Raw genomic sequence first — 18,366 nt, forward strand, 5'->3', positions numbered from 1 at the left:
CTTGTCCATCTAGTCTACACGCCCAAGTCATATGTGATGAAGGAATAAAGACAAAGCGTTTTGGAAAAACTCATGTTAAAAGCTCTATGCATATATTTCTCACCATCAACTATTCACACCAGGAAAGGTGTTACTGATTCTGTGTTTTGTTGAAATAAGTGCAGGACACATTTCTGTTTTATAAAACTATTCTGGACCTGCTTTGCTACTCAAAATCAGTTTCTTCCTTGTCTGTCTCCCTCTCCTTTTGTCACTTCTCACCTTTTTTTCTTAACCATCGAACTCTTTGCCTTTCAGTGAAAGGAGGTATGTTGAGCCTGGAAAAAAAAGTATAATATTAAGAGTGAAAACTTCTTTAACTCCTACTTGTTTACAGATACATGTTTTCTGCATTGGTGCCTGTCACCTATAGGGTGGGCTATTATATATTTTATTAAATAAAATAACCCCACCCATATGCTTTCAGGCTCGGTACCCCTTCACCCTACAGCTATTATGCAACCATCCCACCCAAGCTCACAGGACATAAGACCAATCTTTATACTTGGCGTGAGTCTTCTCTACTAAGTCGTACATACTCTTCATAAGGAAGCTATATACAATGCTCAGCAAGCATTGACAGAAACAGAAAAAGGCTTTCAGGATTCCAGCATGGATTTGAAGTCCAGAAAGAGGAACGACTGGGAAGGTAAATCAGATTATGGGAGGGTGTTCTTGTTCATAATACCATGCATAATCTGTGGAAGTATGCAACAGCAGAACAGACGATGTGCCGCAGGCTGCGGAGTCTGTGTAGACAAGGAGTGCCTGTTCAAGCACTAGCCCCGCAAGTGGCTGATGTGAGCTTAAACACAACCACGCATTTATGTAAAATGACACTGTACACTTTTGGGCGAATGTGATGCATCTTTTTGGCTGTGGATCGAGTCCTAGAGGCAAATTTAGGAAGGGTGAATGTTGGTATTAGAAATCTTAACTAGTGACTTCTTGCCCTTATTTGTCTCCCTTTTTCTGAAAAAAGAATAAACATTTTGGTCTTAGCTGTGCATTAATATAACTTCTAACACGATCTAACTTCCCTATAGCAACATCCCAAAGAGGGAAAGAGGCGGCATAAAGCAATATGTATAAGGACAGAGCCAGCTCCCTTGGAAGTATGTAATAAGACAGTAACTGACTTCACCTAGATCAGAGCATGCAGCCTTGCAAACCATGTTATCAGCACTTCCAACACAGATGCAATACTTTCCCTCACCCCACCTCCATCTCTCTGATTACCTTCTTCCCTTGCTTCCCCCTTTTTTTTAAAGAGGCAAATGTTAAAATGTCACATAAGAATTCAGGGAACTGTGTGAGATAAGACGACTGTAAGGCTACAGCACCAGGCAACAGCTAATTCTGTCACTTGGGTGTAAAGTACCCTTCCTGCAAAATGGAAAGTGACAGACTTTCTCAGGACTTCCTGAGGGAGTCAGATTGGGGCTAGTAGTTCATGGACAGGTTGGGTTTTATTCATAGCTTGTATATTTTTGGTCTGCTAAGACCCTGGCTTTTTTTTGCCACAGATGTACATCATTTTACTTGACTGTTAGCAAAGTTCAGGAGAAGAGGGTTAAAAGAAATTGAAAGCAAGGAATTTTGGAACAGAAATAGCCCGCTTTGTTTAAACAAAGAGTCTGACAGCATTTATTTTGTTATACTATTACAATGTTCTGACTTCCATCTCAACCTTCCCAGAGGGATACAGATTTACATTTTACTTTAGCTAAAGACAGAATTAACTTGAAAAATCATTACAGCAAAAAGAATGGTTATCGAGCCACCATCGTCTTGACTGTGCAAAGACAAAAAATAGGTGTCTTTCTCAACAGAACAAGCAAGAGCTCTGTCACAGCAGAGGGATTTGTGATATCATTTATTGTTTTGTTTTTTTTTTTTCTCTCCTCTGATAGCTTAGCTCAAATCCCTGATCAAAGCAACTAGGGATTGTTCTGCTCAGATGGCTTACTGCATTTTAAGTGGAATGCAATTTAGCGCTCTCCCATCTGACCAAAGCCAAATTCAGTAAGGGAAAACAATTTCCAAAGACCAACATATCCATTTCCCCCTTGAGAGGCCAGACAAAGGTTGTGGCATTAGAACAGATTACCAGCATCTGCCTACAGTATGACTTTGATAAAAGGGAATATTAGACTGTGATGGCAGCCACTAGACTGTCCCTCTTTGCAAAATAACATTAGGTGGTTCCAGATCCCAGTTGCATTGTGCTTTGTTATGGATCACTGTAAGATGCAGTGCGCTAAGATTGGTGTAATAGCAAGAAATAAAAAGAGTAAATCACATCTTTGTGTATACTTCAGAGTTTCTGTGGTTTTTTTTTTTTAATTTACAGATTTCTTTGCTGCCATATTTCCTTTGGGTTTATCTATGCCATTACTAAAGAAAAAAAGCAGTCTCTGTTTCCAAAAGTGGTTCATAATAAGTAGTTCATAATATACACACCCCATAGTCCACCATAGCTTCAAAGAGCCAATTACTGTTAGACTGTTGCATAAACACATATTTAGGAAGCATGAAAACATGTAATTATTTACTGGATCCAGTACCTAGTACATCATATCTGAGCTCTGAAACGGGAATTACTGATGTGATGAAATATAACGGCTCTAAACAAATTGCTGTAGTACAACAGGGGCCCTGCAGAGCTGTACTCGTTAAACCCACTTATTACAAATTCTTACTTAGTTTTTTGAAAATCCAAGATCACTCAATCACTTTAAAAAGCTCATCATCCCCAAAAACCTCATCATCTTCTCTGTAATTCTTGGAATATGCTATGGTTCCAGAGAGTTTTGTAATTATTATATCTGAGGACAACCAAAATATTCAGGCTTGTCTTAAAGGAGTGACATGGAACTTACTGCAGGTGAGTGGCAGCACATTGCTGGAGGCTGGACAGTAGCACACACTAAAAAGAAAAACCTGCATTATTTTTACACACTGGATGTATTAATTAAGCATAGACCCTTCAGGAAAGAGGCCTAAGTCTTGCTTCCCAGAAGAAAACTGTAGTTAAAAGCCACCACATTAGCCTATTTTAGGAAAATGGCAGGAATTATTACTGAAAATGTGATCACATTATATAAATTGGAGCATGTCTTCAGCTTACTGATTCAGCTTATTTATGTCACCACCATCATAAAAACAATGCATTGGAAATAAGCCAGAGCAAAGAAAAGATTTAAGTCTTTACTGTATTTCTCCATGAAGTGAAAATTGAATTATTTGCCCTTCGTTTGCTACAGGCATCTCAGCTAGGGCACAATGTATCCCTAATGCTCAAAATTCTGCTGTTTTAGAGCAATGACCAGTCCCTGAGAACAACATTTTGGATTAAAGTTATACTGTCCTCCCACAATATGCAAGTAGAAATGAACCGTGTTTTTATTTTATATTCTGCTTCACATTCTACCCATTAGTTTGCAATTAGAAGCTGGCACTGCTATGGGAAACCTGCTTCTTTGTGATGTGATTCTAGGCCTACTTCAAAGAAGGTTGGTTCCTACTCCTGCCTGCAAGTCAGAAAACATTGTCCCCAAACATGCAGATGCACAAGGCTGCTGAGTCAGAGCTGCTGAAGTCATATCAGCCTTGCCCTGTACCGGAGCTAATTGTTAGGACAGCAGACCAGAACTAAACTGCTGCCTCTGCAAGAGGTAGACCTGTCAGCCAGCCTAGGATTGATGGCAAAGGGTGGATTTGCCTTGTGGCAATGGGCAGAAGAGATGGTTGATTAAGCCACCGCTTCTTGGATTGTGGCAAAATCACTGAAGTTTTATCTTTTGTTTATAGGCTTAGAAAGCAATTAATTCTCAGTTAATGAGACTTGAGGCGTGCAGTGCTCAGTCAACATAGCAACCTTCAAATTACTATTTTGCTTGTAGTATCCTCCTCCTGTACATTTTTTATGGTAAATCAAGTGGTATTTTGTCTCAGCTAGGTGCTGGACACTCAGGTGCTTTAATATGCTCAGACAGGTACGGCTGCAGGCTCCACCAGGGGTACCCTATACAGAGAAATTGCACACCAGCAGGAGCATGGTGCACAACCATGGGAGCAAGGTTGTCTCACTGCATTGGTGCACCAGGCAGTCTCCATCTAACTGGGGCCCTGGACGCTCCTGCAACAATCTCCATGTAGTGGAGCATTTGATAACACACATGCCTAGTCTGAAGCAAAAGCATAGCTCAAATTCAAACACAATCTGCACTGCTTTAGGGAGAACTATAGATGTCTGACCACCTGAAATGATCATCATTTTAGCGTGCGCTGTATAATCAAAGGAAATGCATTAATGACAGAATGTATTTAGGCACATTCCATACAGACATATGCAAAGGGCTTCCACACAATTTTTCATCTCTGTAAAGAAATTAAGACTAACAAATAATGAAACTTTACATTTTATGTAACTAATCACTACATCCTCTTTATTTGTGCTGCCACTAGATGAGCAATCTACTTACAAGTTTTTTTCATAGGATGGTATAGATTTCTTTTAAAGATCTCCTTCTTCTGAAAAATCATGGGGTTTCCTTTTTCATTTGAGACTGTCAAATCTACATGTCTGATGGCCATCCCTATTCTCAGCATCAGGAAAGGCCCATAGGGTCCTGCAGAGCAGCACGCTGAGCAGCAGTCAGCAGTGTACCCTTGCACTGGGGGCTGCCGACTGCATGCCCAAAGCACAGCTGGAAGTCTGAGGGAAGTGTCATGCTGGTGAGACCGTATTTTGAGTCTGTGCCTAGTGTGGCACTCCCCAGCATGAGCGACACATGGACATTGATAGTAGGGTTGGAGTGTGATGTGCCCGATTTCAGCCTTGGAGATGCCCAAGTTATTTGGACAACTGGAAAAGTCAACCACACAACTGCCATCTGAACAAAACAGCGGAGCTGTCCTGTGTTTCTGGAAATGTTCACAAAGTAAGAACAAATTCCTTCAAGACATTTTAAGATCAAAGTTCTGAATAATTAGAATCTTTCTCATATTCTTACCTCATTAAGAGCTTTAGCCCAAATGTTTAGAAGCCTATCAAGCAAACGAAGAGTAAGAATAGTAAGCAAAGACTGAATACTGAAAGGTATTACAAGTCTTTCATTTCCTGCATTTGAAACATATTTATAACTGTGGACACCACTTTTAACTCCTCCAAGCTTTATGTTTTCAGTGGTGGAAAAAATAAACAGGCTATACACTACAAAACAAAGTCCTCTCACACTTTCTCTTTAGGAAGTTCTGAGCTTTTTTTGCTGTTTCATTATGCTCAGCAAGTTGCCTTGAGCTTTTCCTGAAATTGCAAGGACTGAACACTTTCCTGAGGAGCTGTGAGGGAAAGTGGACTTGTCATAAAGAAACCAAAATCACCAAGCTCCAGGCTGAATGCCCCAGGTTGTCTCTCTCCAGATTTGAGCAGTGTCTCAGATAGGAACAAACAGTTTAAATTCAATGTTCATAATCACACAGAGAAAAGAGGCAGAAGAAGGGAGGACGATGAAAAATCAATGTAATATGGTCCACTACCTGACATCAGTACAACTCTGAACCACCTGTAACTACCAAGTATTCTTAAAGTAGAGGCCTGTGCAATATTTATTCCAATAATCCCTGTTCTTCAGGCCACAAAGCTCCATGTGTCTTCAGGACATACAAACTTTACGTCTAAAAAGTAAAATGGAATTTATCAAACTTCTTTCACCTCCAGTTCTCGATTGGCATAAAACTACACCACATGTAAACTGACCTGCTGCAACCTGCCAAATGTTTGGGCAGCCTTTCCATGGCTCTTTCCCATGGCTCAGTCCCGCTCCTTCTCAGGCACTTATTATTAGAGCAATTTCCATAAGCGCCTTGCATCATGCTTAAAGTCAGTTAGAAGTGGTCCAGCGAGAGCTCAGTTCTGAGTTTCTCTCATTAAAAACTTCCACCGGCTTTAAATACATGGGGGTTTTTTTTGGTGTGTTGTGGAGCTTAACATTTGTAAAGCTGACTTGTGGGATAGACAAGACAGAACTTGTTCTAGCTACAGTCAGATGCCTCTGAAATTGGAAACAGTGTTCTTCTCCAAGGTCAGCTCCTCATTAGTAAAGGAAAATATTTTTGAGTGCTGGTTTCAGCAATTTGATAGCAGATCCAAAGGCAGACTGCATTTCAGGATTACTCAAGGAAAGAGAGGAAATGAACCATGTAAATTCTTTGTCAAACATTTCTACACTCTTCAAATCTGTGTTAAGATTTAACATCTGCATGAAGGCCTTAACTTAGTTATATTTCTCAGACCTTCTGCGGAAATATCTTAATTTTGGTACAGATCCAGAAACCAGCCCTAGCTTCAACCAGAAATCAAATTTGAAATCCTAATTCCTTGTTTCTTTTTGGACAGAACGATCTCTGAAAGGACAGATCTGAGGAGTCCAAAAGAGCTTGGACACAGCTGGCATTCAGTCAGTTATAGCTTCCTTCTCCACAGGATTTTATTTTATTTTTGCATACTGCCTGGCACAAGTCTATTTTTAAAGTTGTTTGCGTTTTTCTTTCTCTTTCTTTCTTTCCTTTTTAAAAAAAAAAAAATAAAAAATTGGCTAGGCAGCCCTTTAGAGATTTTCAACAAAGTACCTGACCCCTCTTGATCAGATGTTCCAAGGAAAGGAAGGAAAACAGCTTGCTCAGCTGAAGCTCCATAATTAGCATATACTGTGATAACTCTCAGTCCTTCTTTAACCTGCCAGCTACACAGCACGATTTCCTTGGGATTTTTGTTTTTTCTGCTTTTAAGCAGAAGTGTAATATTACTGAGAATCACCAGATGGCATTGCTGCAGATAGCTTTGAAATTTCCGTTCACCTGACTACAGAGGACACATACAGAGAAAATACATATTGCAATCTAGTGTAGTTTTTCCTGATGTTACTGCTTGAGCTCTGCTACAGAGATGTCACTTTCAAATTAAACATGTCCAATCTCAGTTATATATTTGTACCTGCATGTGTTAATGCTTAAACCCTCACGTCATAAAGTTTGTTTGCAGCAAAGGAACAGCTGCACAAGCACGGTTTAGAAACACAGACAGAAGAAATATGAGAGAAAGGTGTTTTTTAGACTATTTTAAAATGTCATTGCTTCTTAATGACTGTATTTTTTAAGCTCACTGAAATGATTTACAGACTTTTAGAGTTGTTTAAAGGATATCTATTTAGTGGCTGAATCTGCTGGCTGCAGAGTTTCAGCTACAATGGTTGCACCCGCAAATAACCTGGGATCAAATTATGTCATAACTCACAGGTCATTAAATTCCTCTGAAGACACCAAATGACACGGGAGGTAATTTTTAGTGCAGGCTATGGAGTATAACATATGCCAACACTTCAGAGCTGCTGTAGCTCTCAGCCTGCACAGCCCCTCTCCCAGGGATGGTCCCAGCCGGTGCAGGGTACAGCTGCCTCTGTGGGTATGACTAATGCCAAGCGAGCAAATACGAGAGTGAATGGACCTTTTCAACTACTCAGCTTTCAAGGCATGATGGAATTGTGACATGGCATTTATTTCTGTTACAGTGGTAACTTTGTATTTCCTCTTCTTAATTTCAAAACCAGGATAAAACATCATTTCGCGTACAAAATCACCTTATGAACAAAGTGCCCCCCTCCCAGATACATGCAGAAACTTCACTTTGGTGAGGTTAGGATGTCTTTCTGCACTCACAGTGTAACACTTCATCCTGTTGATGACAACCGGTTTGTGCCTACACCCCCATTTTTACACTCAGGCTCAGTTTCAGCCAGATGCACTCACCCCGTGACGTTGCTGCGATAGCACTAAGACCAGCACAGGCTGCAGAGGCCACCAGCTGGGCAGTCACCCATAGCTGGGCTCTGTGCCACAGCCAGCAGATTAGGACTGGATTTATAGTTAGATTGAGCACATCCTCAGGAACTGAAAAGCTCTGCCAATAGACATGCATTCCTAATTTCAGAAATAAACCTCCAACACTATGTGGCAAAAGGAAATTAAAAACCTGAGGTTACAACCACTGTAGCATAGGCTAACAGGCAGAGGTAAGTGTGATTTTTGTCCATAGCGCTTGCTTAATATTTTTATCTAGATGTCCTGGAAAGCTGTGGGTCATTTCTCTGGAGGAATAATTTTGAAACCAGTGGACAGGCAGTTCTCTTGTCTTTTCCGTCATCATCAAGCTGGCATTTTCCTTGGCTTCCAGCAGTCAACGGAGTTCCCAGTATCAGTATACGATCAGATCACAGATTTTTGAATTAGTGAATGAAAAGCCAGGTCCCTGAAGGAATTGCTGATGTTGATGAAAGAAATTTTGTTTGGTTGAACAGACAGGTAGTTTTGGGGCAGGAGGACAGCCTTCTCATTTGGGGATGTTAAATCTGTAGTTTAGATCATAACTGCCCTTAAATTTCCCACAAAAGCATTTGAAACAGCACCTCAGTGGAGATAAGTCTGAGATACCATTCTCCTTTCTTCACATCTGCCTAGCTGTTGTGCTATTTCCCATTTTATTGAAGCAGATATTAATAGAAACCACCAATGATACCTTTCAGGTTTCTCTTCTGTGAGCCAGCCACAGGCAACAGCAAGGTAGTCAATATAAATGCTTTTGAATGGAATTAATTCAGCTCGAATCCCCATTAAAAAGATAGTGGTATGTAAGTCAGATAGTAAAAGAGACAAGTTGTCTGAAATGCTACCAGTGCAAGGGATGGGCCCCTGGGAACCCACGAATTAAAAAATGAGAGAGATAGCTCATTAGAATTCCCACAGCAGAAAATAGATAGCTACAGCAGTCTTTAAATGCTTTTATGGATGTCTGAAAAGAGGGCTGCAAATCATTCCCCTCTCTGCAGTTTAAGGTGCCAACTACAGAAGCAGTAACCCAAGATAAACCCAGTGGTTTACACTTTTCAATAACATAGTTTTGTTCATATGATTTTTTAATAAAGTCAGCTACCCAGAGAAGAGCCTCTGTTTGTGGGTGTACTACAAAAAAGGAACATAAACAAGAGACAGTTTACAGTAACGATTTTCATCTTTTGGGTTTTACAGTGCTTTTGGCCGATACGTACAGCCAGCCTTCTCCATTTATACACCATCATCTCCAGACACAGGCACCATTTATCTGAGTGACAGAAACAACATCTTATATAATTTAAAAATGGTTATTCTCTTCTGTATTAATAATTACAGTTATTTTTATAAGGGAAAAGTGTTAGCAAAGCCATTCTCAAAGAACTGAAAACCCACTCTGGGATACCCAAATTGATCTAATAATGGTGAATGCACGCTGAAAGATCCCTGAAAACCCCCATCCTTCAACTTTTGCTTCAGAATACATTTGACACAAGCTAATACTGTACAGTGAAGTAACACACACCTTATGTAAATCCTGTCTTTGCAGTGTGGTGCAAACCCTGCATGCATGCAAGAACTACTTTTATAGCAGAAATGTTGTCACGTAAATACTATTTTTCAAGGATTAGTGACTTAGACAAGAACTGCTCTGCAGCATTTTTTAAAAATGCTTTGATGTTTGTGATGTACTGCCAGTGTATTTCCAACAGTATTTAAACTTGTTACTTTTAGAAAAATGAATTAAGCTCAACATTTTTGGTAAAAGGATTGAAAGTGTATTTTGATGACATAAACCAATTGACAAGCAGCTTTAAAAAAGACTTGAGTGAGAGATAAGGAACCTACAAGGTATAAACAACTGCACCTGTGTGAGGTAACACACAAAAAGGCAGAAGAGTACAGAAAACAGAAATTAAAGAACCAGGAAAAGAGGTAGTAGGCACAGTGAAATACTTATATTAGTCAATATTAGTCATGAATGTGAAGAGTAGATGTATAGTAAATTAAGCTTGTGTAAAGCAGTGGAATGAATGCAGAAAAATCAAACGAGACCCTTTCATCCTTCCACAGGGAAGAGCACACACATGTAATGGTTCCTGGCTCTTGCTTTTCTGAGTGAGAGAAGGAGATTTGGATTTTTTTTCCTGACTTGCATTTTTTTACCCTTAAGCACTAATTTTAGTGACAGAATCTGGAATTCATCATGGTTATTTCCAGAAGAAAAGCAATCTCAAACATTAAAGGGAAGGTTTGCAAGTCTCACATTTAGACTAAAATCTCTTTCTCTTGCAAGATTTGAATAGTCTGAACTGCAGAAAGAACAACAGCAGGATGTGAACATGCATATTTTGACCTGCAGACCACTTATTTCCTTCTTCATTCCCACCTCTGAGATGGCCTAGAGAGCTGTAACAGTCTCTCTGAGCCATTAAACAACACATCTAATAACTTGTAACTTTTAGGAAAGGCAGAGACCATTTTTCATCTTTGTAGAAAAACTCAGCAGAGGGACCCTCCAGAGCAGAGCTGCTAACCCAGAGCCTCTTGTTCAGCCTTGCTAAATTGTGATTGCTCATTTGGGGAGGAGAGTGAAAGGAAGCATGACCTTGGACTTCTCTTCTATGTGCTTTTAACCCAGAATAAATTAGCTTGGATGTAGGAGACACCACAACTGCATCAGCCTTGATCTGTGCATAGTTTTAGGCTGATTAGTTTGTCCAGATCCCTGGACTCTCTTATGGCTTGGTGTCTGACAGAGAATTGTTCGTCATTGCTCTGATGGAGTTGCACAGAAAGGTACCTTCCCTTTCCACAACCCCTCTGGGTTCCTCTTTTTGTTACTCACCAGTACTGCTCTGGATGGTCCTCACCGTGGTGGTTGTACGTGGGGGAGATGAGGACCGCAGCGATATGCACTCGTCGTCCTGGGAACAGCCCTTCTCAATGGCTCTGACATAGCTGTGGCTCCGCATGCGGAAGCAGCCCGGCATGGGCAGATCCAGCGCCTCCACGGCCTGAGACTCCAGTTCACTGAACACTGACTCGCAGACGGATTCGAACTGACCGTTCACTTCCATCTCACTCACCTGCAGACAAGGACGGGGCAGGGTCAGTATATCCCTGCACCAGCCTACCTGGTACAAACACCGGCTACAGTAGCACGATGGCCAACATCTGTTAGACCAGCCTTTCACACGTGAAGAACAGGTGAATGGCACATAAACACAACCCATTTTACAAAGCAACAATTGTCAGGGGTAAAAAATCATGTACAGAAAGGGGAGAGAGAGGCGTTAGGCAGAGATTCGGCAGTTTAGGCTCCTGGTTCCTGCCAAGACCGGTGGGAAGCTGCAAGTGCTTATAGCAGCACCTGGCTGCTGTCCCCTTGGGCCCACAGCAGAGGTTGAACCTTTGGCCGTTATGACCAGTACACTGAAAAACAAAAATCACACTTTCCCTGCGGGGTGAGGTAAAAAACCAGAAAAGGTCAGCTTAATGCCAGTGTGCAATCAAGGCCACCCACATGCAACCACAGTGATAAACCTGAGGGGCTGGGAAGCTCGAGGGTAGAAGTGGCACAAGCACTTCGGAGGGGGAGGCTGGTAAGGGAACCAGCTTTGTAGCAGGGGAAAAGTGTTTGTATAACTACACCTCTGGCTGAGACGGAGATGCAAGGGAATCCTTAGACCCTTTGTGGAGCAGTCACTAGGTGGTGACAGAGACTTGCACTCATGCAGGTTAAAGAACAACGAAAAGCATGTGGCCATGCTGCAGGTCTTACAAACTCGGAAACCATCTACCTCGTCTTAATTAGTAACGGATGCTCATCTTTCTAAACTGAGAATCAAGCCCTGAGCTTGGCATTAAAGCACAATAATTATCACTACGGAAAACATGCACATGGAAACCATCTCTTGAAGACTCTGTTAGTTTTCAGGTATGCAAAAGGCCAAGGCAGCAGGAGAAGGTAAGACTGTTAGGGTGGTAGAAAAAAACATTAGTAATCTTTTTCCAGGATTACTTTTACCAAGAAAAATGTTATGCTGAGTATTTGTACATATAACTGAAAAGAGAAACCTCAAAGTTAAGAACATATTTTTTCAAAGGGAAACTAAAAGAGCATGTAAGAGTAGTAGATAATACATCATAAAGAACAATCTTACTATGGTGGTGAATAGCCATATCCCCAAATAAACATCTCTGAATCTATGCTTTTTTTTTTAAAAAAAGAAGCCCATAAATTCTTCACAGTGGCAAAAGATGCTTACTCTGTGGCAGACAGCTTTGCGTAAGTGTTAGGTGTCCAGCTAAATAAGTTAACTAATGTTCGTATAATTGCCTCTGAGACCCGAATTTCAGTGCTGTTTCCTCCTAGATACATACTGACCCTCTTTCTAGGGCATCAGCCCATACTCTGTGCAAAGTGCCTCACTATAAAATGCACAGGTGAATACTCTGAAGCTCCAGTGCCCAGATACAGAACACTGCAGAGATTCAAACTACAGCGCTGTTCTGAATGGCACGTATGTTATGGCCATTGCTGAAGCCCTGTCATCAATGATGTCATGTGCATTTTTCTGACATTGCAATGACTTGACATGCCAATAATAAGGGGCTAGTATACGGCGCCATTAATCCTGCTGCTGTACTTCTGGACTAGTGCAAGAAAGTTCTTTTATCCAAGTGATTTATCCAAATGATCCACTTAAGCAAGCAAGCCAAAAATCATACCAAGGAGCTATAGGATTTAGCAGATGAGCTACTGGCCCACTGCCCTGTGGAGTGCAGGCACTTTTGCATTTCTTTCAGATCTGTTCCTGACAAATTCAACTGTACAAGCATGTTGTATGCAAGAACAGGCTATTTTATGACTCTAAAAGTCATAAACTGAATGTGTCATGGTGGCCTTCACCTTTCTTTGAGTTTAGAATAAGCATGAAGGGGTCTTACAGGATTTCAGGGCAACAATATAGACAGACCTTTGCACCATATATATATATATATACTGCAACATTTGTACTATACAGATAAAAAGTTCAGAGGCGCACAGGGTTAAGAATGCATACAATAGCATAAAGAAAGCTCTAAAATTTCTAATAAAATACAAATAAAATTGTGAAATACAAAATACTACGGACGTAATTTTCCTTCAGCATCTCACTCAGCATGTGAACTTTTTCTTTGGAGTCACTCTGAAAAAAATTGATTTGAGATACTAAGCACAAAGATGCTTAAGAGAACCCTGTTTAAAGACATTGTTGATGAGCACCTGCTTTCAGAAAAGAAAAATAAAAAATGAGACTGCTCCTTCAAAGAAATTGCATGTTGTGCCACTCATCCATTTGCAAAGGGGAGGTTATGGCATTACGAAGTGTTACACTCTCACAAACAAGACTGTGTGTGAACGCCCTTGCTTTATTAAGAATGTTATAAAAATCTGTGGTGTGATCTAATTTCACTTGAAGCAAAATCCAGTTTCTCCTATAGCAAGGGTTTGGTGTCCAGTGTGGCGGCTGCTCTCCAGGCTGCTGCAGGTACGTGTCACCCACCTGACTGATGGTGCTCATGGCTCTCATGTAGCTCTCATTGCGGGAGCGGAACTTGGGGGACGTCAGCAGCCCTGCGGGGTCCAGGCTGTCCAGGCTCCTGTTGATGGACACTTCGCTCACCGCCCTCAGGTAACTGTGGCTCCGGATCTGAAGCTTTGGGGAGTGTTCACTGGATATCCTGGGAGGTTTGAGGAGGGGAAAGAAAAAGAAATAAAAAAGATATTTCATCAGGTCCAAATGGCCTTACCAGGAGTGAGAATAACCAGGTGTTTTTCACTGGAACAGGAAGACTTGAACAAGTCATTATATACTCCTTGTATAGTTATAAAATAAGAATAATGCAAGTGCTTTTATTCAGATTACCCCATCCTTTTATTTGGTGGGTGGAAGAAAGAAGGAAAGAAAGGATTTTTTTTTTTTTTTGGTGGGGGGTGTTTGTAAACTGTGCCTAAGCAGAACGGCAGAATAACTCCAATTTTATTTCTTGACAGCAGCATGGAAAAATTTTAGACTACTGACAGTGGCAGCAACCAGCTCCAGCAACCCCCCCCACTATGTGAGACTTTTGAAGTGACAACATTGAAATGACTTCACATGTTGGTTTTAAAAAAGCAAGTGGAGCCACTGTGGTGAGTACAAGGAAGAAAGCCTTGTGTCCTTACAGAGCTGAATGCAGGAACCACCACAGCCAGCTGGGAAGGGGCGTAAAGGAAGGAGAGGCTCAATAGTAAGGTTCGATGAATGACCCTAAACACATTAGCATCTTGAAATGCAGCTGGTAGGAATGGTAGGGTCTCTGTTCCCCTAGAGGGTTGTTTCCCTGAGGAAACCTGGTGTTGAACAGACCTGCTGATGCTGTGACTCTTGACACTCATGTATGTACCTGTATAACAGGGCTGCTTCTCCAGGAGCTTTCAAGGGTGTCTGGGCTGATAGAATCGGCAGATCATACACAACATGCACAATAAACTCGTAGTGTGTCTTAACCTAGGAAATCATTCCAAGAATTTGGGGCACCTGCTAAGGTTTGATGTGCTTTAAATTTTATTTTATTCCTGGCATAAGTTGCAAGTTGAGAAAGTGTAAGCTAGAGAAGTAGCTTTACATGACCTGATGTCAAACTCCAGGTTTAGAATCCACAGTTATGTTTCTGAATTGATAACTTTCCCCATCTTTCCAACATGAGTGACAGACAAACAAACAATGAACTGCCCCCAGGTAATGTGCACAAATTGTATTACTCCTGCTCTATGTGCTTAAGAGTCAGATAGCAAAGGTTACAACATGTAGAAACAATCCTTCACCTACAAGATGTTTTATCCTCTGAAAATGCAGGCTAGGTGCTGTCTTCTCACATCCTTTAAAGATGTGACTCACAAGAAGTGATCCATGTCGTGCCTCTTATGCAATTATTTTGGGGACATTTCCTGTGGAACAATTAATCAGTGGATAAAGTACTGAAAGGGTGGTTCTTCAATATGTTTATTGAAATATCTTTAATATTCTCCAAGTATTAAAAAGCAATCAAATTAAAATATTAACTAAATTTTCCATTTAAAAATGTAAATCTCACATGGATGTTTGCAGTTATATGAAAGAATAATCTGTAACCTAATTACAGGCTTAATCTTGGTCCCCCAGTCTTTAGAAAGACATACACAGCTGACCTGAAAGAAGAGAATCCATTTTATGTCTAATTCCTCAAGCGTTTGCAGATATTTTGTATTCAAGTAGCTAATGATGGTAATTAGTATGAGCAATTTCCCAGTGGCATGCACAATTCTGGTAACTGTCAATGTATTTTAGGAGGACAATTCCATTGTGTAATTGCACACCTAAGTAGTTCAGAAACTGGGTCTGTTTCTGAATGGTACAATACCGTAATAAAATCTAGGCCATCTCTACAATACTGTATTCTCTGGCTGCTAATTACCTGCCTAATAAAAATACATAAACTTATGTTAATTATTCAATATTCCTGTCACAAGATCAAGATAAAGCCTTTGCTTGCCATTTTCACTACGCATATGGTGCAATACTCACAGCAGCCATATTCATATGCTTTGACTCCTTACGCCATTAATTCCACATGACAAAAGAAGGGTTTTAGACATCATAATTAGCCGTGTTCCAAACAACTCAAAAAAAGGAAGAGAAAGTAATGAGAAAATGACTGTTACTGATGGTTAGCTACAACATTTTGGTAACTAACACTAACCGTGGAACTCTTGGAAAAAAACCTTTTTGTCTATTATTGGATAAAACCCCAAAGAAATAAAAAAAAGATAAAACAGAATGAATAATTCAACAGACATAATTTTTCAAATGCATGAAAGCTACTTCACCATGCTGCAGATCTGTAAACGGATCAGCATTGCCTGAAAAGTATTTCTTAAATTAATTCAAAATGTATTTTATGAATGTTGTGAACAGTTTGCTGCCAATATGTGACATGCAAAATTCAAATATGCTTGATTAGCTGCCAGTTAGTCAAATACGTCACCTGGGGCTTGTCGCTGTTCACTGATTAGCTGAGCTCACAAGAAGACTGCAGCACATCACAAAATTCATCACACAGGTACTGCCAGACAGAAATTTGCAAGTGCTGAGGCAGGTGCCCTTTAAAGACTGGAACCAGTATAACAAGATGCAGATACCCATAGCAGTACGATTCTGCTGTGACAGCCAGAGTACAGACCAGGTCAGATGCTCCAAGTGTCGTGGAAAGCCACCACAAAAGGTATAGAAATTAATTTTCTGTATGCATTAGTGTCGCATAATGTTTTCCCAACTCTGCTTGAAACAAGGGCATCCATCCATGAGAGTAAATGTTTCCCTGCTGTTTCAGATGTGGGTGGTCAGCACAGCTGCTTCCTTTTTCTTTTTGTTCCTGACTATACAACTGGCCAGTCTGGCACATATATAGAACCACATTTTACAGGTGGCCACTTATCTTAGCCTGTGCATACCTCCCATCTGTTGTATAAACCAGGCTAGGATACTGGCAGCTGTTGGAGGAGGTGGTTCCTTGCTCACTGATTGTTACAATCACTGTTTCACTAGATGTAGTGATGGGGGGGGGGGGATGGGGGGAAAGAAAAAGGATTTAAAGCATAATCAAAGAAACATCTGAAGGTTTGCATTTGTAATGATTATCACTGCTTTTGTAGCTGTGTAATAAATTGTCACTATGTTCTGCAGTACACTTTAATGAACAGCTGAAATGCCACTGGAAATTCCATTTAGGAATAAATCTGACTATGTATGGCAGGGAAGATCTCAATGTCTAATTTATTTTCTCAAAGTTGCTGTTACCGGCAACCTGTAAATGAAGATGGTATTTTCCTCCTTACAGCTTCAACTCCATCTTCTATTTATCCTGTATTACCTAAACTTCTGTTTACGCCATCATAATTTCCACAATTAAGTATGACAGACATGGGACTGAGACTTCGGGACAGCTCTTTGCCCCATAGAAAATGGGCTGTTAGCTGCAGTCACTGCATTGGATATACTAATTGGCAGGAGGAGGATGTGAATTATTAAAGGTCTTGAACAAGATCCTCAAGCATGCCACATCATTTCTGTGCTGCAGTGCCTGCTGCTGTGACATGGGACAAGGGCTGAAGGGCAGTTCTGAACTCAGTGCCAGAGCCCTTTCAGAGAGGCTTTTACACAGCTCGTCCTTACTGCTGTGGTAGAAGAGACATTTTGCCTGGCAGGCTTCTAGCCCCTTGTGGATACACGATGTGATGAGGTTGGCTGAAGCAGCGTCCGTGGAGCTTGCCGCATGCATGGGGAACCAGGCGTGCTTTGAGGCTGGGCTGTCCCCAAAGGCAGCATGCTGCACTTGCAAGCGGCAAGTCCCCAAACTGGCTGCACTGTCCTTTTCCCCCATAGTGTTGCCCTTGCCCCAGGCCTCACCCCAGAGGATGGGAGCACAGCCATAACAGCAACATGCTTTGGCAGTGCAAGGAGTGGGAGGAATAGCACTGCTAAACGTGCTTCTTAAGAACCACGGCAAGAGGCACCAGGAGAAGATGAGGGCTTTGGGTTTCTGCCACTCTTCTGGATGCTGTTGCAGGTGTCCCAAGGGGATTGACCAGAAAAGGAGCCAGCCCTGAGCTGAGGTGGGTGGAAATGGAGTCTGCTGAGTCTCGGCGGAGAAATAAAAGGCTCCCCTGGGTAAAGAAGTACCTCTGATCCACAGGGTGCCTGTGAAGGCAAAATGCTACTGAAAACCCATGAGGGGCTCTGAGGGGCAGAGCAGTGTCCATTTAAAGAGAAAATGTGTTTTAGTGAAGCATCTAAAACGGAAGATCGTGTAGCTGTGTAAAGGACATCTTTAAGCCACCTTTGCATATTGCCATTTGATTTCTGATCTGTACACATTTCAGGCATGCTGAGGCCGATCCTCCTTTTTTCATTCAAATATAGAAATGAAAATATTTTAAATGTGCACATTTAATCACCCCTACCACTGTTGCAACAAGCGTGTTAAAAAACACTTCTAACCCACTGTTACAGATGTGTTCGTATTTACACGGCTTTAATTCAGATGGAAACATTTTGTCCCTCATTTGCTTAATTGGCTATTTGCAGAGTGAGGAGCTGGTCAGTGCAGGTAAGCGTGCCAGGAGCTGGATTTGGCTGCTTGGCTCTGGCTTCCCTGGAAGCCTGAGGCAGAGGCAGGAAAGAGCGTTAGCCTAGCCTGCCTGAGATGGTGGTCCAGCATGAATGAAGAGGGAAGGAAAGCTATACACAATCTTTACATACTGCCTCGTCCTTTCTGACTTTTATGCTGGCCATAATTTAGTTCACTCAAATATATATTAAAGGGTTTAAAATACAGTGTTAGGAGATTAAAAGTGAAATAGCTTTGAAT

General features: G+C 41.2%; 1 protein-coding gene across 2 annotated transcripts in view; it reads right to left on the bottom strand.

Annotated features, from left to right (window-relative positions):
* The window catches only part of DLGAP1 (DLG associated protein 1), a 430,204-nt gene that overhangs the window by 85,723 nt on the left and 326,115 nt on the right, over positions 1–18,366 (bottom strand). For both annotated transcript variants that reach the window (XM_027785332.2, XM_055800551.1), the window contains 2 exons: positions 13,482–13,659; positions 10,778–11,018 (listed from right to left, as the gene is read on the bottom strand). In XM_027785332.2, coding sequence (XP_027641133.2) covers positions 10,778–11,018; positions 13,482–13,659 — 419 coding nt within the window. The remainder of the gene's footprint in view (positions 1–10,777; positions 11,019–13,481; positions 13,660–18,366) is intronic.

The sequence above is a fragment of the Falco peregrinus genome, chromosome 3 (genome assembly GCF_023634155.1).
Source record: "Falco peregrinus isolate bFalPer1 chromosome 3, bFalPer1.pri, whole genome shotgun sequence".
Lineage (NCBI taxonomy): Eukaryota > Metazoa > Chordata > Aves > Falconiformes > Falconidae > Falco > Falco peregrinus.